At 34.0% G+C, this 24,553-nt stretch overlaps 1 protein-coding gene across 6 annotated transcripts; it reads right to left on the reverse strand.

Annotated features, from left to right (window-relative positions):
* Positions 1 to 1,364: 1,364 nt before the first annotated feature.
* ema (C-type lectin domain containing ema) lies at positions 1,365 to 24,158 on the reverse strand. 6 transcript variants are annotated; one of them, XM_081983812.1, is made up of 16 exons: positions 24,030 to 24,158; positions 23,651 to 23,968; positions 20,141 to 20,280; positions 19,938 to 20,086; positions 19,649 to 19,878; positions 19,366 to 19,595; positions 19,139 to 19,309; positions 11,221 to 11,520; positions 11,015 to 11,165; positions 10,775 to 10,957; positions 10,550 to 10,676; positions 9,791 to 9,938; positions 9,251 to 9,362; positions 7,195 to 7,396; positions 1,929 to 2,178; positions 1,365 to 1,873 (listed from the first exon to the last, which is right to left on the reverse strand). In XM_081983812.1, exons 2-16 carry the CDS (start codon positions 23,857 to 23,859, stop codon positions 1,440 to 1,442), a joined length of 3,036 nt encoding a protein of 1,011 aa, XP_081839938.1. In that variant the 5' UTR covers positions 23,860 to 23,968; positions 24,030 to 24,158; the 3' UTR covers positions 1,365 to 1,439. The 6 variants fall into 6 exon arrangements, with proteins under 6 accessions (XP_081839938.1, XP_081839957.1, XP_081839923.1 ...); XM_081983831.1 differs by having other exon boundaries at positions 1,971 to 2,178; positions 9,788 to 9,938; XM_081983797.1 differs by having other exon boundaries at positions 9,788 to 9,938.
* Between the last annotated feature and the right edge of the window lie 395 nt (positions 24,159 to 24,553).

The raw sequence follows: 24,553 nt of genomic DNA on the forward strand, positions 1-24,553 counted from the left end.
TGTGGCTACATAGGTGTATGCTCCGAATCCCATGGGTAAGCCATGCAGATAAATGAAGCGGTTGTAAATAGAGCAAGCGCCGTCCGCGAACTACTAATAACAGTGAAATGCCGAAAGCTGTCCTATCTGGGTCACATACTCAACGGTGATCGATACCGTATCCTTCAACTTATCATGAAAGGCAAGATAGAAGGCCGTAGAGGAGTCGGTAGAAAACATGCCTCGTGGTTAAGGAATCTTAGCGCAGAACAACTCTTTAGACTCGCCGAAGATAGAGCACAACTCGCCATTGTGATTGCCAACATCAGGAGCATCTGATACGGCACCAGAAGAAGAAGAATATTTAAAAAATTCCCCTGTCAGCGCAGAAAATAGAGTGGCAAAATGAACACCATTCCCCTGTAAATACGCCACTTAACAAGTTTGACAAAATTGCTCTAACGGTCTGACAGTTAAAGCAAAATAGTATATTCTATATTAAGAGCGGAAAGTAGTTACTTGCCGCTTGCACATGAAAATTGCAGCTTGAGGCGAAGCCGAACGCTGCAATCATGTAAAAGCGGCAAAAGTACTTTCGGCTCGAAATATAGACGATATTTTTTCGACGACTGCTGTGGGGTGGGGTAGAAGGACAATTCCCATCATTTTCGTAGCTCGAACTCATTGTCACCGATAAATCACTTTGATGGAATGGCTTTATTTCAAACAGGTATGTCAAGCGTTGTTATGAAAACGCCGAAAAAGTTGGTGGGTAGATTGTTAGTAGGAAGCGAAAACGCTTTAGGACAGAAAATGATTCACTTTCTGTACACGTGCGGCAAATAACCACTTTCTGCTTTGAAATGGAAGCGTACTTGAGGTACTTTCAAAGTCAGTAGTCGAAAAAAACAAATTTTAAACTAAATTTTGGAGGACTGTATCTTCCTTAGAAAGGGTTTTTCAGCAAAATGACATAATGCATGTAAACTTATTTTTTGATGGACTATCGAATAGTGGATTATTGACATTTAAAACTAGACCACCCTGTAGAAATAATACTATTCAATAATATGGTCAAATATTATTGAAATGTGTCCAAATATACAATATTGAAGTAAATTGTAATTTGTAACTTCAATTCGTTGTAATGAAACAGAATAGAAACATAGTCAAACCAGTCTCAAAATTACGTCATCGATGATCCTATATCAAAACGGTTGTTAAGGTTTTGCGACAAATCTGAGCAAATAAAAATATGACAGATGAACAGAAACTTTCTGAACGTTTATCACGACTTACCGTTTATAATATAAACCTCTATCTCCTGTAGTTGATAAAATAAAGAAAATTACGGATAACACGTGTTAAAGTTATTTTCTCAAATGTGAAAGTGTCAACAGATTTTATTTTTTGATTAAAATAGAAATAAATATTTTTGATTGCACATAACATGATAGGTATTATACAGTTTCCACTTCGTTGGGGCGCTTTTCAGCTTCTCTGTCTCCAATAAAAGACGTCTCTTCTGATATTACCACAGCAATATCTCTGTTAGCGGGAATGTTTTCCTTTTTCGTTTGATTGTTGTCATTTACACTCAAGTTAGCCAAACCACTTAAACCGGAAGTAGAAGGTTCATTTTCTACTTTAGGAGTTTGAGGCCGAGGCATGATACTAATTTTAGGTGCCATATCAATTAGTGAATTTGGCGCTTTCTTTATCAACTCAAGGGGAATTTCTTCGGACCTCGGTCGTGGCATTTTTGGAGAACCTTCCCGGGATTTTGCTCTTCCGGAAGAGCTGTCTCTTGAACGACCTTCCTTTTTAGTGATGTTGCTTGACGGCACTAAACTGGCCTCTTTTCTTAAGCTAGATAGTCTATGTGGACTGTCACCTAAATTTAGAAATTAAACATGTTTGATTAATAATTACTGCCTCGAAGATCTCACCGTCACGGAGTCGTCGAGACTCGTCAGCTCTATGCAAAATACCTGGCGAACTATCGCGTTTCGGAGCAGCAAAGCCTGGAACTCTATTACTAGCGAAAAGCGGTCGGTTATCTCTAATATTTCTGCTCGTTATTCTAGATCCGTACATTCCCTGTCCAGTAAAAGCCGGACTAGGTGGGCCAGACTGTCCTGGTATTTCCAACAAGCGAGCTATATGTTGCATTTTCTTTTGTCTTGCTTTTAATCGTCCCTGAAATCGGAATTTTAGTTTTATTATTAATCATTTCAAATTGCACTTAAATTAAAAAGAATATACAGTGTGTCCCAAATTGCTTCTACGTGTATTGGAATCTCGAAAACGGTAAGAATCGGTTAAATGGGGAAAGTTTTAGAGAATTTTATGTGAAACTTATTTCCGGTTTCCAAATTAAATTATCTTTCTCCGTTTTCCGGAAAATTGGGAAAACGTCAGAGGCTGCATTTTAAACACTCTTTAACAAAGGCAAAGAGAGTTTTGAAACTAAGGCATTATTAAGGCACTTTTTTACGTAGAACACGATGACGTAATTAGAAATAAATCTATCGTCAGTGGTTTCCGAGATATGGATGATAACTTTGTAAGCCATCTTGAAGGCGGCCATAAGAATTGCGCAACTTTTTACTGCAAAAAAAAAGTCAGTAAAAGCCATACTTATTTGGTACACCATATCTAATCCTCTCTCTAAATACATCTATCTGTGACGTAGAAAGATGTATCCTATCTCTCTTCTGTCTTTAGCGAGTTGAGTGAGACGGTAATATAAATTTTAACCAAAAGTCAACCGTCGAAGAAGACGGAACTGAGATTGTAGGTTATGTTTAGTGTATATTTTATAGTTTTTGGAGTTTAGGAAGTTATCTTTTGCTGAAAAAAAATGACGTTCAATCGTGTTCAAGTTGTTGTCATGTGTTATCATAGTCATTCCCTAAGAGAATGGCCTTGAGAAAAGCTTCAATAAAAGTCATAACGTCGGCACTTTTCTCAATAAGAAGAGTTGTCTTTCATTCTCCAACCCGCTACTTCGAGCGTTATTGTCAACTAAGGACGCTATTTCACATGTCATTTAAAATAAATTGCAGTTTTTAAAATTGTTCGTCTCTTTGTGGTCCTATTTTACATTTCTGGGTTGTGGTTTTATATACACTAATCAATACTGCATCCAAAAAACTGAATCCTATCAGATTATTGGGTAAAGGTCCATAATTTTATCTAATACAGTGTTTGAGACTGGCTTCAAGTTTGACAGATGTGACGTCATTATCCCACGACAAAATGGAAAGATTTTGAAACGATTTGAATCGCATTATTAGCACAAAAAAACGCCTCTACATATTTGCGTAAAAGCACCACTGTTCGTAGTTTGTGATTGTTCAAATGGGCTGCTTCTAACCTGCTGCTTTATCTTGATCTATCACAAACCATAAAAAGTGCTGTGATTGACGCAAATTCCGCACATAAACTTACCATATAAACCACTCAAATAATTGCATATACAATGCAAAATGTAAACACTACCAAACATACCACCCATTTTCAAATGTAGTTCGGAAAAGGCCAAGTGAGATTCAGAATAGGTCAAGTGTAGTTCAGAATAAGAAACTACAATCAGAAATCATCAAGTATAATTCAGAATAGGCAACTGTAATTCAGAAACCATCAAGTGCAATTCGGAAAAATCAATTTAAATTCAGAAACCATCAAATGAAATTCAGAACATTCGAAGGCAATTCCATAAAATACATTATCTGTGGATTAAATTACCAAAGCTGAAACTCCAAGGCACTTTAATAAATTAATATACTTAATGTCCGACAGGGCTATTATTTCATCAATAATGACACCTATTAACGTCAATTATCTAAGAAATAGTGCCCTAGGGCGTTATTTTTCATAATGGCCTCAGGTGAGGGCATTCTTTTTATAATGTCCTCAGGTGAGGGCATTATTTTTTATAATGCCCTCTGACCATTTTCTAAATACATATCTACAGAATAAAAGTCAGACATAAACATTGAAAACACCACAGGCATTATAGGAAATAATGGCCATTATTGTCCTTATAATGCCTTTGGCATCTTAATTACTATTAATAATACAATGAATGTTATGAAAAAAATAACACAATTTAGGTTAAACGTTAAACTGAATTACACTTGATAAACTTTCTGAATGGCAATTAACAATTTCTGAATTACTCTTGACATATTCTGAATTACAATTAACTATTCTAAATTACCCTTGACTATTTCTGAATTTCAAATGACTATTCTGAATTACACTTGATTCTTTCTGAATTACAGTCAGAAATGGTTGTGTAGTGCTACATTATGAAAAATATGTTCAGCAAACTCATTAGTTTGGTTGTAGTGACAATAGAGCGGCTTTAAGAACAAAAATCAGCTTTGGCAAAGTAAAAATGAGTCAAATAAATAAGAATAAGATTCATGCCCGGTCGGTCATATTTGGACTTGACCGCTAATTTTTATGTGTATTTTTAAAGTACACTTGTAATATAAAGTACAGGGTGGGTCAAATTGGACGTATTTAAATGGGAAGTGCTCTTATTAACAGAGATAGGCAAAAACTAATGTCGGTGTCTGAAGCTGAAATTTGGTACCAAACTTAATGACAAAAACCGTTGGTTAATATCTGTCACCGTTTGACAGATACAGGGTGCTTCTCAGAATTCGTACTTTTCTTCAAAACTTCCAGGTGCATTTATTTTTATTTCTACAGCAACTTTTCGCGTAGAATCCAGTAGTGTAAATAGTTTTTTTTCTATTAGACACGGTTTTTAAGATACGCACAAAAAAATCGTTAAAATAAAATAAAATTTGAAATATGTCACACAGTGTTATGTCATTAGAATGGTAATTTTAAGATCTTTTCAAAAATTAAATAATATACACGGTGTTCCATTAAAAAAAATTATGAGCATAGCTTAAAAACCATGTCCAATTGAAAAAAAAAACAATTTACACTACTGGATTCTACGGAAAGTTGCAGTAAAAATGTATTTTCGGAAGACGCTAGACATTTTTTAAGAAAAATACGAGTTCTGAGAAACACGCTATATCTGTCAAACGGTGACAGATATTAACCAACGGTTTTCGCCATTAAGTTTTCTATCAAATTTGATTTTCAGACAACGACATCAATTTTCGATTTGGCCCACCCTGTACACCTCTTCCATAGAGCTACTCGTAGAACATCCATTTTAGGCTCTAGCGCCTAAATCTATTTTAATAACACGTTATACCACTGTTTTAAGTGGTGTTTTTAGGATAATTTCACAATCAATTTAATTATTGTGCAGCTAAGACATATTCTACTAGGGCATCTACTGCAAAATCTACAAAAATACTGTTCTCGCGGACTGAGTTTACCCGGGCGTCATTCCCCTGTGATTTAGAAGTAGACATGCATTATTGACTTCATCCTTGTCTATTGTTCACTTTCAGAAAGGGTAAATATCTAAGTGAATGTCTTCCAAAAAAAACATTTACTGATTAGCGCTTCTATTTCAGTCATTGTCAGTTTGACAACCATCGAAATGTATTTGATTTGTTTACTATTAATCTTTTCCGTTTCTTTGTGTTGTTAATCATTTATAAAGTTTTCCACACCACCGCAGTTCTTTTAAGAGCTATTGTTTCTACGCTTTTAACATTCTGTAAGTACTTTCATAATATTATTATTAATATTTTTATTTTTTTTATGTCGGCTTTCACGATCTAACCAAGTTTTGAAAAAAAAGTGGGAGTGTCTATTATGGTTTTTATTTAGCCATTTGGTTTTTCCTAAATTCGGAATTACTTACTATTACAGTATTTTTTTAGAAAATGCCTGGAAAAATTCTCCACAGACAAGCCCAGCAGTTAATTCTTAACCTTTGTGAATATTTTGAATTGGAAAAAAACCAATGGAGGACCTTTAGAAGCTTTATCATCTGTTCAGGAAGAAAATAAGAAATTTTAAGACCTTACATATTCTTACTGATGTATTTTTTTTGATACTAGAAGGTTGTAGCTGCTTTGAAAATTTCCCGCAAAACTGTTTATTCGATTCGGAAAAAACAAGCAAGTAATCTTATGATTTTCTCACCTAGAAAACGTAAATCGAGATGTTATCGACGGGCCAAGACCACTGATTTATCTGAAAGCATTAAAATGGATGTTCGAAATACATTATATGATATGTACAACGATAGTATGTTAATAATAGTAAAAGAGATATGAGATACTACAGCATCACTCAGAATGTCTTATTGAATTTTTAATTTGTTGTATTTATTTTAGAGAAACATGTAACCATCCAGAACCTAAATCAAGAGCTTAAAGTTAAAGAAATACTACATATTGGTAATACATCTCTGCGAATTTTGGTAAATAAATTAGGTTTCAAATTTAGACGGAATTCTATGATCCAAACGGAGACTTCTCATAAATAAAAAATGTTATTTCGGTCAAGATATTTTTGATTTGCTTTGGCATAAGGTTGTTTTAGTGCAAATTTGCAGCCAAAGATCTCTACTTTCTGACTGACAATACACGTAAAATTTTAAACGTGACTTTAGACACGCCCTTTTCTATGATATGAACACAACAGGTTTGTTGAAGAAAACTTGATTTGATTCATATGATTATAAATGACGTAGCCTTTGTGACGCACGGGTAAACTCACTCCGCGAGAACAGTAAAAGTATTATAGAGGTAAGTCGTACAGAAAATCGTGCGTGCTACGCAAGTGCATAACTTTTACCGAATATTTCCGGAAGTAGTGGAACTTTTTTAAGTTTGTACACGGTATATTTGTAGACTCCAAATTGCGCAAGTTTGCCCCAATTGAACGATTCTAAATTTTTACATTTTACGACCTGCTAATGATGTGCAGCGAATTTGAACTAATTGCGACTACTAGACCCTTCAATTTCTTTATGGGTACCAAGCAAAATCATTTACATCTCTGAAAATTTGCTTTAAAAAAATATGACAAGCGGAGACTGCCATTTAGATTTTTTTAAGCTGGGAACTAGATTTAAGAAACGAATAGTCAACAAGTTGGTACGTAAACTTCGCTCCTAGATTTTTATGGTAAAAATATTATGGCAAGTTATTAAAATGTACCCCTGCATAAAGGATTTAATTTACTTCCATTTGGTAACCTACTTAAACATATTATGTGTAACGAAGATGTTACTCTTTGTAATAAGTAAGAAAACAATACCTTAGTGAGCCTTTGCTTTGCCGCCATACATCTAATGTTATCGTCGAACAAAAACTTTGCACTCAATACAGGAACACGATTTGCCGTGCCACCCGATATCGGTCTGTGTATCGTGATATGCAAACAGCGGGAATCATCCTTGTCTCCAGTAACTTCGATATCTTGAAGAAATCCTACAAGCTTAGCGACTCCCCATCCCAACCTATTTGGATAAAAACAAATAAATACAAAGTATGCCTTAATGACATGCTAACTTAAGGAAACAAGTTTTCTGGGATACATTTGTTCGTTTGACAACTTTGTTATTATTTTACGTCTGATTGCTGTTGAAAAGTGAAATAACAAAGGAGATTATCTTGTGTTTTAAAAGGGCGATGCTACAGTCGCTAGAAAATTGTATTTTAAATATATTAAAATAAACCGAATATTAGTCAAAAAACCATTAAGCAGACATTTTTCCATCGAATTTAGAATGCGATTTTTCGACTGCCAATCGATTTGTTTATTCCAAAATTTCAACTATCTGTGATAAATGTGAAAGACATAACCATCCCAAATTAGTCCTACTAAGTGAAGCAATTTTTGTCCGCTTTGTGTAGTAAGCTATCTCTTTTTAGGCCCGGTTCCATCTACCGATAACCTTATCTGTCAAAACGTTTTTATTTTGTAACATGTATTTTTCTATACCGCTACCAAAGGTAAAAATATTTAAGCAAATAATAGCGTTAAACCATGGTCATCTAGAGTGATTTTCGAACCGGGGTAATACAGACGAAAGCCAAGCCAAACATCCTCTTTACACGCTTGTGTTTAGCGTATCTTTACGCACCTTTAGAATTCCCCTGTATACCTACATTTCGAATGCTTCATATACCTATTTTTTGAGTCGCCTCTGTCAATGTCCATGACTACGCTGTAGAAGAGTGTCGAGAAAACGTAACATCGAAGAAAAGTCGCATGCACTGGCAGCACACCGGTCGACTAACGTCTTTTTCATTAGCAAATTCAGTGCACCCTTTTCTAAAATTGAGTGTTTCACTGGGTCGGTTGCTTTCAATAAATTTGTAGTGACTGCTGATTTTATGGTAATTTTTTAATGGTGTCAAACAGGGTCCTAAACGATGCAACAGAGTTTCCACAGAGAAACATACAGCGTGTCCCACCTGAGCTACCAAAGCACATTGGTACGCTCGACTTGTCGGTAATCAGTTTTTACTTTTTTACATGTTAGGGGATGTGTTGTTCTAGCGTACACAAATCACACCTTTGAGTCTATTTACATCCGTTGGGACTACATTGGACGCTGAATTGGGCTCGATTGTGGTCAAGATCTGTCTGATTGTTTTCTTATATTTCAAAACCGGCAAAGGTCGACCCCGGAGTTGTTCTACCGTACACAAATGACACTTTTGAGTCTATTTACGTCTATTCGGACTACATTGGACGCTGAATTGGGCTTGATTTTGGTCAATCTCTGTCTAATTGTTTTCTTGCGTCTCAAAACCGGCAAAAGTTGACTCCGGAGTTGTTCTAGCATACACAAATGACACTTTTGAGTCTATTTACGTCTATTGGGACCACATTGGACGCTGAATTGTGGTCAATCTCTTCCTAATTGTTTTATGTACACCCCGAGCCCATATTTTCTTGACACTTAAAGGTCGTCAAATATATTGGCATCGCCCGTGACAGAGAACTATAACTATGGTGTGCAAAATTCCACACAATTTTTAAATCAAATGATAATGTTTTTCGTCCGGAAATTAATCAAAGTACATGGAAATTCTGGCGTTATGGACATTCGTTTAACGACAAAATTTCTATGTACCTTATACCCTATGATTTTCGGCATTTTTACATGCACTTAACATATTACCATTGAAAATTGCACCGAGGAAAATTGCAATGAAAAATGCTATAGATTCCAGATTACTACAATCGCCATTATTAACACACATTTACTGAAGTAAAGGAAGAAAAGTGGAGTTTATTATGAAATACACTTTTTGGCATGATTTTGTTAATATCTGAATATTTGTTGTTTAATAAACCTTACCTTTTGTTGTCAGGTTCCACTAGAATTAGTTGCAAAACATCTATAACCAGAAAGCGGCGCAATTTAGTTCCGTCTTTATAGAGAACAGTGCAGGCGATAAGGTCAGAATTATCTGAAAGAAAACGCGAGTTTATGATCAGTTTAATTATTCTAATTACCAGTGAAAAAAGCAACCACTAGTCACACGAAAAGCAGCAAAATAACGAACCAAATCAAGGCAATAACAGACGTAATTGAAAAATAATTCATATGAAGACATATCAGGATAAATAAGTAGTAACAACACATTAAATATTATCAAACAAATATAGTAATAATAAAATTTCCCAACTAGCAAATTACCCAAATTATTAAATAATAAATCTGTTCATAGTTTAAAGCTGTTCATAGTTTAAATATGGAATTCCTTGACAATGAACCAAATGTGAACACACTTGGAGAAATCCGGTGATTTATTAAGAGAATATATTAGAACTACGAACATACAGCGAACCAACGATACTAGTGATTGCTTAATTCACAAGGTTTGTGACACACAACGAGATATACTCAGATCCAATGCCTGTTCTATCTGCACACAACTCTGGGGATTCGTCAGAGGCAGTTGCGTCTCTATTTCACCATTTAGTAGAAGCGCAGTGTTGCGCATCAAAAAGAATAAACGGATCGCCCTTCTGGCTTTCTCACTCTGTAAAAATGTGTATAATATCTTTAATACCCAAATTAACAAAAATTAATTGATTGATACAAGACATTATTAGGCAAGTGTTAATAACTTTGGCAACAATGCACTTGCACTTGCAATGCACACAGGGTTACAAGGAATGAATGATTCGCCTCCCGACTCTAGCCTGCCACCAACCTTATGGAATTGAAGTCTCTAACTAAGTCACGCGGGATGGTGCCAGGCTCATTTTAGTATTTTATTTAAGACTTTTACAGGAATATTAGCGATTTAATATTGAAAACCAAGACTTAATAGGTTATTGTAAGGCATAATTCTTACTTAATATGTACCACAAGTGGCGCCCCCTAAACCTTTCCATAAAAATTAATTATTTACCCTAACAAACTCCTCTTAGCTAAAGTTTAAAGCAATCGGCTATTAAAACAAATATTGATACAAAAAAACAAAATTAAATTGACACTCTGTATCTCCTACATCATCCAGTTTTGGACTTAGGTAAGTTAGGTCAGATCGCCGTATTTTAAACTTAATAACATTGTGATAGCATTTTTGTTATTTGGTAAAAACTGTAATAAATAGTTACGTTGAAGAAAGCATACATTTTTACTCACCTCACCACACGGCAATCGTTTGATAAAGTCAATTCCTGTCATTGGCGTACCAGCCGGTGGAAGCAAAATTGCACTGTCCATACACAACCATTCTACATTTAATGACGCCTTTGACATATCACAGTATCTATAAAATATAAACCATTATTCAAAAGTGTCAAAGTCCCTTTTGGCCATCCGGTAAACTTCTCAAGAAAAAACAAAAAGTGATAGAAAAGTACTTACTCATGTTCAAACATATCTAAAAAAATTTCTTCGCTTTTATAAAAATTTCTGAGCAAGGCCATACTTTGCGATTTGGCGGAATCAATTATTTGCTTATGAGGTTCTAAAAGTATATTCTTTCCATCACATATCACTAACTGCAGTAACAATTTCAAACTAATTTCTAAAGTCACCAGCCTGACTCTGAAAAATGTTGAAATTCAAATAAGCTGTGCGCCCAGTACAAATATCCATACAAACCTAGATGTGGGCTGACAAGCTAAGGAGATTATTAAAAGAAGTTTTTCAACTAAATACACATTGTATGAATATTTGATGTCTTTTGATGACGATTTTGAGCTAAATGATTTTTTCGGTTTTAGGACTTGCTCGATTATGTCCGATGTAACTCCTAATTAATTAACAAGGAGTAATTATCATAATATAGTTCAAAGAAATTAACTAACCTTTATTATTAGCCATTGCATAAAGTAAACACAAAGCAAATAATGCAGCGTAGTCATTTTCAGTACAATCCAGCGCGCTGTACACTGTTTCTAGAAACGGTTTCTGCAACGCTATATTTTCAGAAGGAGTCCTCGCTAATTTCTCTTTTTCTTCGTCCGTTATGTTTCGTAAATCTTCAACTAATAGCTCTTTAGAACTGCTTTTTGAGCTAAGTGCTTCAGCTTTATCATTCAAACACTCATCCCTCTGTTTCTTCTCACATTCGTAATGTTCCAAAATGTTATTTACTCCTAAAGTATCTTTAGTTGAAATTATAAAATTATGAAACAATAGACTAAGTCCCAAATTTGATTTTCTACATTGAGGTATCGGAAAACATACTATAGTAGCGACAGAAAAGGCTAAACGGGAAGATTTTTAAATAATGCAAATCAGGGATTGAACTTTTCGTTTTTGAGATATCGCAGAAAAACACATAACGCCCGCTTATAACGCACTGAAACCTTTTTTAATATTAGCAATGGTATTTTTAATCTTGCATGCAATAAAAACTACGTATTCCCTATCCTAGAATGTCCTTGACTTTTAAGGTAATAAACTTTCGTTAACTATTGCTGCATTTTCTGTTATATTTTCTAAAATTTCCTCCAAATTTTGCCATTTTTACTGACTGACAGGACTATCAAAGTCACATCATTCAAGTAAAAAAAATCATTAAACAACATACCGGTAAAAGTATACCTTACTTTCCAACGCCAGAAATAGTAAATAATTGTTGAATTAGGTGAAACATAAAACTTTATATGCATCACACACAGGCGTTAGGGAGAGAATAATGTTCTCTCTAACGCCCTTGGTACATAGCTATTAAACAAAAATAATTAATAATTCCGGTTCCTTATAAAATGAGAGCTTGAAGACCAGTGTTTGATCAGAATGGATATTTAAGGAACGGAAACAATACTGTCCTGCAAAACATCTGTAGTACGTACCAACTCACTACATTTAAAGGAAAGTATAAGTTGATGTTAGGTTTCAGCAAATAAAATATGTTGCATAGAAGACACTGACAAAAATGTACCTACATACTTTATTAAATCAACATCAACCAAACCCAAACCAACATAGGACATCAGAAGTATTAGTAAAAAAAAAGGACTGCGAGTTAACTGCAGAAGCTTATGAGCAAACTTAGATAAACACAGAGAGATAAAAGAGCAGAAAAGAAAAAGATTTAACTCTCCAAACAAATTAAACTATGACATACTATTGCCACTGACTTAAATAAGGAGACAAAAGTTGATTTAAAGGCAGCAGATTGTGACACTAAATTGGAAATCTTTTGAAAACTTACAAAGCCAATAAAAATAAACAAAACAGCAGTTGAGAAGAAGCAATCAATTGGGAGTATTTTGAACTGTTTGATCAAGTCTTAGGTTGTAAAGCATATCTATACTATAAATCTAATAATCCATCAAAAAATAATTTGAAGAAAATAAGGGCAATTTAATTGAAACTGTTAATCAACACTGATGTGAGACTTAAATGCAGAAATATTTATTAATAAGAAATCATCGTCGCTATAGATTCACTAGATGTTGAAGGTTGGCTTTTAGTTTCTGTTCGTTTTCTCTCTCAAATGGTAGGTATTGATTATAATAGCCTTTACGTTTACTGAATTCGCCAATCATCATACTAATTGTATTGAACTGAACAACAAAGTCCAAACACTTATTAAAAGAAAACAAAAACAAATAAAAAACAAGTGGTAATATAACAAAATACAAATATACATTTTTGAATTTTGAATCAAGCTGACATTAACGGATGATATATCTATGATAATCAAAGCAACCGAAGTATTGTTAAATCTACCGTAAAATTTAAATGAAATTTCTATTCGATTACCGCCAGTGCATCTAATGAACAAAATATGCTAAGTATTAAGAATTGCCACTACTTATGACTGACAAGCGCTGTCAATAGAACATTACTTTCAACATTAATTTACTATAAATATTCGCTTAACTAAATAAAGCAAACATGGTGCGGAATGACACACAGTCTTCTCCACTATAATCTTATTGTAACCCTCTAATGGAAAAGCGGTGCTCGACTAGTTTCGGGCATAGACAGCTTTACTTAACAAAATTTGTTGTCTTTCTATACAGGAATAGACAGCAAGTCCTGTTGTGGAGTAATTTTAATAAAACATTATTTAAAGGGCCAAATAAACTTATCCTGAAGAAAAAAAAAACTAACTAAAGACTAACATACAGGGTTATTCACGTTATTCAACACGGAAGATTGTGACTAAACTATTCACTTTCAAAAAAGTTTTGGTTCTGGGATGGATATAGACATATTGGAGGAATCTTTTAAAAATATTTTCAAGATGTACCTGTTGTCCCAAATGCAGAAAAAGTATCAACGTCAAGTTTTTTTCAAATGGAACGCCTAGTATATTACTTTATTTTCAGAATCTACGTTGAAAATAAAAGGTAATTTCATTGATGTTTCATAGGTCTAAACTTTACAGTTTCTCAGATATTCCTTAATTTGTGAAAATGTAGAACAAATATTAACATTTAAACATTCAACCTTCCTTTGAGACTTATTGACCAAAATTGGTTTGGGCGCTGATAACAGATTAAGTTTCATGATCCAAAAGTGATAAATTGTCTAGCTCATATAAGAAGTTTCAAAAAATTTACTCAAAAACTTAAATTTTTAAGTAGTATAAACTTGTCAAAATCAAATGGAACCTCTTCCTATTTTATGGTTACAGTATACGCAAAATTTAATTACCTATCGAAAATTATTAAGGTTTCATACCGCTAATGGTTAACATTTTCTTGGAAAATCGACATTTCTTAAACAAGAGCTGACTTTGACTGATTTTTGATATCGTTCAAAGATCACTTGGTATCTTTTCCAATTACATATCTATCGTTCTAATCTAAGTAAAGCTTAGAATAAAATAGTGGCTTAATACTTTATAAATTTGCTATACAAGTTACAAAAATAATTCATAAAAATGTTTAAAACGGCGACCATTCGACTACAAACACAAACATATACCTACTCCGTTTTTTAATCGTTCAGTAACATTATTAAGTATCTTAATGGATATACTGCTAAAAATTTCGCTAATTCGCTATTTAAGCTGTCATTTAAAACAGTTTGAATCTGTGGTAATTTCTCAAGAGAACCAAAAATCACTCAAAATCGGTGCGAGTTCGAGAAATGTTGACTTTCCAAGAAAACGCGAACAGTTAGCCATAGGAGATCTCAATAATTTTCGATAGATAATTAAATTTTGCATCTACTTTAACCGTAAAATAGGTTGTGTTCAATTTGATTTTGACAAGTTATTAAAGTTTAAAGGTTGCAATTATTGGGTAAAAATTTTGAGACATCCTGTATGAGCTAGACAATTTCTCACCCATGGATCCTAAAACTTGATCATTTAGCAGTTCCCAAGCCAATTTTGATTGATAAAAATCAAACAGTGGTTGACTGATTAAACCTTAAAATTTGTTCTAAATTTTTACAAAATAACGAATATCTGAGAAACTGTAAATTTTAGACGTACCAAGCATCAATGAAATTACCTTTTATTTTTAACGTAAATTCTGAAAATCAAATAAAATACTAGGTATTCCATTTGAAAAAATATAACTTTGATACCCGTACATCTTGAAAATATTTTTAAAAGATACCTCCAATAGGTCTATATCCATTTCAGAATCAAAACTTTGTTGAAAGTGAATACTTCGTCGCGGGAATAACCCTGTATAATTAACTCTATGCGATTGGCTATGTGAAGTGGCAACTTATGGACTGGAAACCATAACAATGACAAAAAAAGTGGCAGAACGTAAGATTGATTGACAAAATCCCCAACACTGAAATACGTCGAAGAACCAGGGTAACCGACATCATGGAGAAAATAGCGAGGCTCAGATGGCAGTGGGTGGCACACAAAGCAAGGCAGAATACAGAAAAATGTGCATACAGGGTAACATTTTGGAGACCCCGAGAAACAAAAAGAACCGTAGGAAGACCCAGAAAGAGATGAGTAGATGATATCGTGACCATAGCGGGAAAACAGTGGATGAGAACAGCCAGAAATAAAAAAGCATGGAAGCAACTAGAAAGGACCTATATCCAACCCTGGATGAATGATGGCTGAAGCTGAAAGTAGAAGAAGAAGAAGCCCGATTGTAATGAGAGGAAAACCCCCAAAAAAAGATTTTTTTGTCCAGGCTGGGCAGGTCGATTTTTTGGCTATTGTTCCTACCTCGCTTCTTCCGGAAGTACTCGCTTATTTGAAACATTCAGTAGCGACCTAACATAGGACAGTAAATAGCCAATGAACGGAGCTATCACGTGACGCTGAACGGACGCAACTAAGTTATCCCGTCTGGCCGCTAGATGGCGTCAAAGTTGGTCATTTAATTTTATGCTTTTTTGTAAATATCTTGAAAACTGTCCAACTGACAAACTTTACCCTAAATGTGTCTCGACAGAACGCAATTTTCTAATGAAATGTACCGTTTCAATGTAAACAATAAAAACTGAACTTCCTATTTTTTTCTAATGCATCCTGGCAAATTTCAAAGAAAATCAAAATTTTAAAACTTTCACCAGGCAACCTTTGGGTTGATAGTCGAAAAGTGACATAGCATGCCAAAAGGCGATTACGGCCCTTATAAGGGAGCCACGCCCTGAAAAATACCAGCTAGCATTATTTTGACACCGGATTTTAGTTTCTGAGGTCCAAATTAGTCTATAACAGGGATTTCATTGAGATAGTACCAATTTACTGCTTTACAAAGTATCCTAATCCCTGATTGATTATATAGTAACAAACAACAGACACCTGCAGCATGCAGTACATCTTGCGCCTAGAATTGGTGATCATTGTATATTGTCTGTTGACCTAGGGAGAGATCGTGTAGAAGGGAATAGGGTTAATGTTTGTCGAAGATCATTTAAGGGGTATGACAAAAGCAAATTACAGGATTATTTTTTTGATGTGCCCTGGAATAGTAATATTAGTGATGTAAATCTGTTGGCGGATGTCTTTGTAAACGACATAAAAAATATTATTGATTCTATGTGCCCAGTATTAGAAATAACTTATAGTCAGAAGTATGAAGACAAAAAATGGATCACTGATGATATTAAACAAAAAATGAGTGAGAGAGATGCATTGTATGTTAGAGCGGTGCGTGAGAGAAATGATGACGTGTGGAAGGAATACAAGTCAATGCGTAATTTGATTGTTTCTAAAATTAAATTTGAAAAAGATGAATTTTTTAAGAGAACTATCGACGACAACAAACATAATCCGAAGGAGTTGTGGAAAAACTTGAAATTATTATTACCAGAGAGAAAAAATTCGGTTATTGGAGAGGTCAAATTCGGTGATGTCGCAGTTACGAACAACTTAATAATTGCAAACAAATTTAATGAGTATTTCATAAGTAGTATAGCGGATATTATTGCTGGCATGCCTGCTTGTCCTTTCCAAAATATTCATGGAAATATCTTTTCTTCTTCATTAAATCCTGATGGTGTTTTTTCACGTTTCAACCCAGTTACTATGAGTGAATTGAAAATAACTTTAAAAAACCTAAAAAATGTAGGGGGCGGTGAAAGTAACATTTCTAAAAAGGTGCTGTGTGATGTGTGTGATGTGGCGGGAAACCGCCTACTAGATATTATAAATTCTTCACTGACAGCTGGAGTTTTTCCACATGCATGGAAGGAATCGATTATTATACCTGTCCCGAAAGTGCAGAACACTAGGGTACACACTGAGTTTCGACCCATAAATACAGTCGAGTTGTACGAAAAAGTATTAGAATTGGTAGTAAAAGCGCAACTACAGCTTCACTGTGATAAGAATAATATTTTGATACCAAATCAGTCTGGTTTTAGAGAAAAACATTCTTGTGAATCTGTGTTGGTCAGCGTTTGTGATAGTTTTATTAATAGTATAGATAGTGGTAATTTTGTACTTGCTGTATTTTTAGACCTAAAGAGGGCATTTGAAACTGTCTCAAGAAGTATTTTATTGCAGAAACTTAGTAATGTGGGCCTCAAACATGTTGTGTTGCGGTGGTTTGAGTCGTACTTGAATGATAGGCGACAAAAAGTTAAGTTGAATAATAGTATGTCTGATTCTTTACCGGTTGAGTATGGGGTGCCACAGGGGACGGTTTTAGGACCGTTGTTGTTTTTATTGTATATAAATGATATTGTGGGCGTGGTTGAGAATTGTGGAGTCGAACTGTTCGCGGATGATACTATGATTTATATATCTGGAACTAACTTAATGCAGATGCAGCAGAAAGTAAATCAAGATTTGGAACATTTGTTTCATTGGTTGTGCAAGAATAACCTGAGCATAAATACAGCAAAAACTAAATTTTGTATATTTGGAAGAAAATGTAAATTGAATAGCTTTAATATTGACGACATAGATCTGAAAATGGATGGTCATAGCATATCTTATGAGCAAAACATCAAGTATTTGGGAGTAATTTTTGATCCATGTCTAACATTCCATGCTCATGCTGACTATACGTTAAGGAAATATGCAAAGAAAGTTAATTTTATTTCTAGAGTCGGAAAAAATTTGTCATTGTACACCAAACTATTGCTATATAATAGTATCGCTTCGCCGCATTTGCAGTTCTGTTCCACTCTTCTTTATGGTCTACCCAGTTTTAAGGTGCGGGAGTTCGACATCGTACAGAACAGAGCGATGAGAACCATCCTTAAGTGTAATAGATATGTCTCAATAAGTACCATGCAGAAAACTTTGAATATGTTGTCCGTACGTCAGATGATAATGTTTGATGTGTATTTGTTTATTTTTAAAATGAAACGGGGGTTACTGCCGGAATACCTGTGTAGAAAAATAACAACCTTTTCTGAGGTCCATAGTTACAGTACAAGAAATTGTGATGATTTTATTATTTTGAGACATTGTAATACAGATCAAGCCCTAAATTCGCCTTTATATAGAGGACTTCTTAATTATAATCAGCTACCAAAATGTATAAAACAATGTAATACTGTGAGAATGTTTAAAGTCCATCTACGCGAACACATTGTAAATATGTCCGCATTTTGAAAATATTTAGAATTGTATACCTATACTTACTGTTCTGTGTTTTTTTGTATATAGCTATTAGCTAAATAAACAAATTTATTATTATTATTATCTAAATCTGCAAAAAGCAGTAATTTTGACACAGTTTTTTTACCATAAAATTACTAATAACTCGCTTATTTGAAACATTCAGTATAAATACATCATAGGACCGTAGATAGCCAATGATTTGGGTTATCACGATACAGAGTAACGTCACGTGATTTTGTGGCACACACGTGGCGTGACGTGACGTTACGCAACAGATCTCTGTAACTCTTTGGGTCAATCGGTATATTAAAAAGTAAATCCTGCAAAACCCTTCAGATCGTGAACTATAACTTTTCTATTTGATGTTTTTTGATAAAGTCAATAGGTCAAGAGATAAGGATATGAGAAAATGTAACCAATCACCCTGTACATAACCTACAATTTCAGTTCCGTCTTCATTGACGGTTCACGTTTGGTTAAAATTGACATTAGACATACGTCCAAGCATTCCATATCACTTAACTCACATATAAACAGAAGAGGTGAAGTAGGAAGGTAAAATGGCATACATTTAAAAACAATCTTTCAGTGGGTCATATTGAGTTTTTCTGTGGTATCTCAAAACCAAAAAGTCCGACCATAATTTAAAAACAGATTTAAAATCGGCACTAAATTATCTCTAATACTTGTAGCTATCATATTTTCCAAGATCCCAATATAAAGAATTTAATTTGGAACACATTGTATACAGTACATACCCTTTTCAAGAACACCACTGTCAGTCTTTAAAATGATCCAAGCCAAACTTTGAACCAACGGTGAATGAGATAAGATAAGAAATACTTGGGACAACAGAAACAAAGCTACCACACAAGACACTCGGCCTGAAGTGGGATCTTGTAGCTTTGGAGAATCTGATCCGGATGATGCTACAGTCACAATGATATTAGCAAAAAACTCAGTTGGAATTACTGAAGTAACATACTTTTACTTAAAATCTTTGCTATGGCTTGATTTACTCCGTCAGGCAATGACGCCTTTCTCCGGTGTGAGGCCAGAGAATAAATGTATAAAGGTATAAGCAGCTTGTGAAGCAAGTGGTCCGTTAAAACATGGTTTAAATCAGTTATATTGAGACAAAGAATGTCATTTATATAATGAAGGTGGTCCAGGTGTTCAGCTACTAAGTCTGCTAATCTATTTTGCGAATGATGACTAAAATATATGCTTTACTAGAAAAGCTTAACACTACAATTTACACAACTTACTCCGCTTCATTTCTGACGCACATATCTAATTCTGTGATGTGTTTACCGATAAACCATGAAATATTTGAAAAATATGGTGCGGCAGTTCTGTCTCGTATAAAAGCTAACATACTAGCATCATCCACTTTATATACATTTAACGTTAATGTCCGTACTGCTATACGCACCATTGATTCAGGATGATTAAAAAATTTGATGGCCTCTGTATATAGAGGAAAATCATTTGTATGCTACAAAGGGGTAAACTTTGTTGAAAAAATTAAATTATATTGAGAATAACCACACTTACTTCGTTGTAAAAGAAGTGTATCGTATGAGCATTTAGTTTCAGACTGAGAGTCTTTAAAAAAGAAATATAGTAAGCCATTACTTCTTCATTACTGAAGTCAAATTTATGCACAATAATCGAATTTACGTGGTTATTTGACAACAGGTAATCTGAAAGTAACTTATAATATGTATTTTTATAAAAAATCAATTAAAATCACTTACATAATGATGTTTCGTTCCTGATATTTTCAAACAAGATATTTAATGTTTGAAGCAACTGCACACAAACGTAATTGGAGCCTCCACTTCTCTGCCTCATTATTCTCAAGAAGAATGATAACATATTCTTCTCCAAGAAGAAACTGAAAACAAGAAACAATGTAAAAAATACTGTAAAATGTATTCAATATTTCAATGTTTACAAACTAACAAAAGGTAATCTAAACGTTTTTAGAGTGAAATGGTAGTCCATTTTCTCACAGTGGAGGTGATTGTATAAAAGTAGGGGGTTAAACACAGCCTTCTCCACAACAAATATATTAAGTCCTCTAATTTAATTAAAAGGTACCACTCAACATGTTTCGAACACATACATGCCCATCATCAGGAGCTAGAAGGTTGTACAATCTACTATTTGAACCTGATGATTTACAAGAAAGCCTACCTTAGATGGAAAAGCGTACGCCTACTGTCTTCATGCAAAAAGGAGAGACAGCAAGACCTAAGTTGGAGATTTTACATTAATAAATAGTTAGGTTTTTCTTCTTTTTTTAATAAGTTAGAATTACGTTTAATTATTTCGATTTTCAGCAATATGGGATGTTCCAAAAATGAAACTTTAGAATATTTTTAGAACACCTCAACTTTTTTTATCATGTTGGTGATACAAAATAGTAAGTTTGTATACAATCTGTTTAAAAAATTAGTAACTCTCTAATATAAGTAAAAATGAAAAACGAATAACAAATAAGCAGTTTTTTAAACCAAATAATGCACCTTTCCTACCTTCTTACTCTTATTTAGTATGACCTGGCCATGCAAGCCTTTGAGAAACAATTGTTATTGCCTTGACCAACAAATGTTGAAGAAGAACTGAAGAAAGTTTTATAATATTATTATATTATAAAATAATTATATTTTAAATGTAAATTCGCATTATCAAATAGCTTATGAGAAACTAAGATAGGAATGTGCAAGAGATTTGGCTCAAGTTAAAACATTAAAAGTTCTAGAAATTTCTAAACAAGAAAAAATCGATTTTTAATATTATAAGTCATTATTATAACAAATCTTTATTATAATCAATAGAACTAGTCACAAATGCAATAAGAAACAGGGAACAGAACAGTCTTATTTATAAAAATACAACTTATACCATGCCACAATTTTCTGCAACAACCTGTAGTATAGTCGTGACTAATTTCCAAATATGTCTGCGTTAGCATTACACATATCTCCAAAATTTTATTTCAATCTGATAAAAATTTAAATCCATAAGCTCGGGAAAGAGTTCAGATGCAAGTAAACTGCTCAGGGAAAAGATCGATACAGCAGAATTTTTGGCAATTTTTAACGGCCTGTGTCTCCGAAATGCCTTAGCCAAATTTAATAAACAAAAAAGGATTTAAAAGGCCGTTTCTTCTAGAATCAGGACCGTCATTCATTTTCGCAGAATTTGGGCAAAAGACCATCTGAACTGAGTGAAGAATTTCGATTTTGTATGGATCAGACGGACTTGTGGAAGGAGGGAAATGTGGAAGCTAGAGTGCCGTTCGGCGGTGGAGGTGTGACTGTGTGGAGAGGAGTGATGAGAAATGGAAAAACTGCTTTGGTGGGTTTGATAGGGCATACGATGAATGCAGTTAGGTATCGTGATTTGTGTTTAAATGCGGTTGAGATTCTTTATGCTCAGAACTTCGGAAATCTTAATAGACGATAATGCGCGTCCTCACAGTGCACGGATTGTCCAAGAAGTTCTGAGATAGAATAACATCGATCAAATGAACTGGGCTGCTAGGTCGCCAGATATGAACATATATGAGCATGTATGGAGTTGGAGTAGATTGAAAACTAAACCAAAAAGAGCAAAAACTTTAAGATTTGAATGAATTGGCAAATGCAATATCAGGATGCTATTCCTCAGGATTTCACTTTTTTCTTGGTGCCTAGAAGGACAGTCGAAGAAATGAGGGTTTGAAGAGGGCCGTCACGCTATTAAACCTGTCGCTAGGGGGTTTGGAGTGTACGCGGACTTTCAAATGTAGATAAACCGTTCTGAGATATCGACGGCTATTAAAACCCATTACAACAATATTACTGAAGTTAATACTCCCGCTATTCCACCAAAAATAAAATAACATTGAGCTCTTTCCCATTATATTTTTTGCCAACCTTCTACGACATAAAAGTGTTTTATTAATTTTTAATGTACCTCACTGATTTTAGAACCAATAAACTTTTAGGATTGATTTATCTCATTAAAATCAGTTAATGAGATAAAGTAGTAACTTACTAAAAATTGCGACTTCTTCGTAAACACCCCGTAAATTCTGTTGTAGACCAAAAATTGAAAAACCCCCAAACATGTCCCGAGATCTCAACCAAGCCCATAAAATGACATAGAAAAAAAAATCTAAAATTATGCCACTTAACAAATGCACTGGGTTGATTAACAACCACTTTTGAGGCAAAATGAATGACGGTCAGAATCAGAAGAAATTCAGCTGAGGCAAATACTTCAAATGGTTGAAAACCTCTACCTGATGTAATCTAAATTCACTCAAAATACCTGAAAACAGGACATGAAACAAATTTTGGTAGAAAAGGATAATTTCTTGTCGATGAAATGACTGAAATATTGAAATGAAAATGTTGCAAGTCCAATAACAATGTTACTGAACAAAAAAATGCCTCTCTTATTGCCAAAGTGTTATTTCAAGGCATTTAGGAAGTTAGGTTGCTTTAATCTAATGCCTCAAAATACCTTTAATTCCATTAGATTTGTAATGCATTTTAATACCTTAAAAATGCCTCACAAAACTTCAAAATGCCTTATGCCCTAAGGCCTGCCACTCCTATTCTAATATGTAGATTTTTTTCTTTAAAATATAAGTGACTCAAACTCAGAATCAATGTGACAGTTAAATGCTCCAGAAATTATACAGAGCATCTTGTAAGTATACATAGCAGAATTTTGGGGTGTAGGAGATGTAAAGAATAAGATAAACATAGTTGCTAAAGCAAAATGAGCTTTTTAAAAATGTAGTTTTGCCCTCTGTAAAATGACAGCTGTCAAAACTTTATTGTTTATTTACTGTGGCATGGTTTTAGGCATTATTGTCTACATACAATATTAAAATTTTATTAGTTTATGCAACATGGTTTAAAAAATTAAATTAACCACCTGGCAATCCTTTGGGGCACTGTTATTCTGTAAGGGGGACTCTCTTAGGAGTTTATTTTATATAACAAACTAGGGTTATTTTGACATCCTCTACAAACTACATGCTCACAAAAGTATGTCATATTCTTACCAAACACTAAAACTAAGGGTTTATAAAACCAATAAAAGTAAAATAATGGTTAAATATTACTGTTAGCCATACTGTGTTTATGAGATAAAATAAAAAGAAGAAGTAGGATTAAAAGTTTACCAATGCTTAACTATTATTTTGTGACTAATTTAAATTCATTGATTTTATAAACCCATCTTTACTAAAACAAAATACTTACTCAAACACAGAAGAATCATTCTGATCACCCCAGATAAGAATTTCGGCAATTGATCTTAAGGTTTCAACAAGCAACTCTCGATTGTGTTCAGATACTGTCTGATTCCTTGACAAAACATTGTACAGATATTTTAGGTGCTCCAGTGAATGGGGATTTTTTGGACGGCCCCAACCACCTCCAAACCAACTTCTGCTTCGAAACATTTTCATTTTTTATCCATGACCCATAAGGTAGTAAGATGTGAGTATGGCATTGCAGTAAACAGAATTATTGCAAACTTTCTGATACTAGCCACAATTAGGAAGATTACGTTATTGCCTGAAATAAAAAAAAATGTGTTTTGACCACTTGATGAGTAGAGGTTATACGTTTACTTTACATATTATTTTTAAACTTTATTGTTGAGTTTGAAGTTGGAATGTTTTGATTATTGTGTTCCTAATCATATGTTTATAAATTGACAATACTGACGTTTAATTATCAAATAAATTATTTTGACAACTGACAGTTATTGAAAATTATTCACTTCTTCTTTTGGTAATTGGGCCACTCTTATTATTATTATTATTATTATTAAATTAATCTTCCCAAAATTGTTTAAACTGGCCCTAGAAAACATATTCAAGAAAGTACAGTGGAAAAATAAAGGAATTAAAATCGACGGCTTATATTTAAATGATCTACACTTTGCTGATGACACTGGCCGCATTCGTACATCAAAAACGCTCTACTCCTTCCATGGAGCTTGAAAACGAATGTGGCCATTGTACTTTTTTTCGCTGAAGACGCGACCATTCTTTGGAGCGGCAAGAGCGCCGATTCATTGACTGCCACTATTGATGGGGACCTCTCCATAATCAAACTTTGGTGCAATTCCAACTTACTGTCAGTAAATATCACTAA

This window comes from Ips typographus, linkage group LG1 (genome assembly GCF_016097725.1).
Source record: "Ips typographus isolate SLU linkage group LG1, UJ_Ityp_2.0, whole genome shotgun sequence".
Classification (NCBI taxonomy): domain Eukaryota; kingdom Metazoa; phylum Arthropoda; class Insecta; order Coleoptera; family Curculionidae; genus Ips; species Ips typographus.

Excerpts from the sequence above, each read along its gene's own strand:
- ema (XM_081983797.1), bottom strand. The coding sequence starts at position 23,859 with ATGAAAATGTTTCGAAGCAGAAGTTGGTTTGGAGGTGGTTGGGGCCGT. Across the intron at positions 10,677-10,774 it reads TTAGATATGTTTGAACATGA|ATACTGTGATATGTCAAAGG; the intron begins GTAAGTACTTTT and ends TATATTTTATAG. Across the intron at positions 9,939-10,549 it reads AACGATTGCCGTGTGGTGAG|AGTGAGAAAGCCAGAAGGGC; the intron begins GTGAGTAAAAAT and ends ACATTTTTACAG.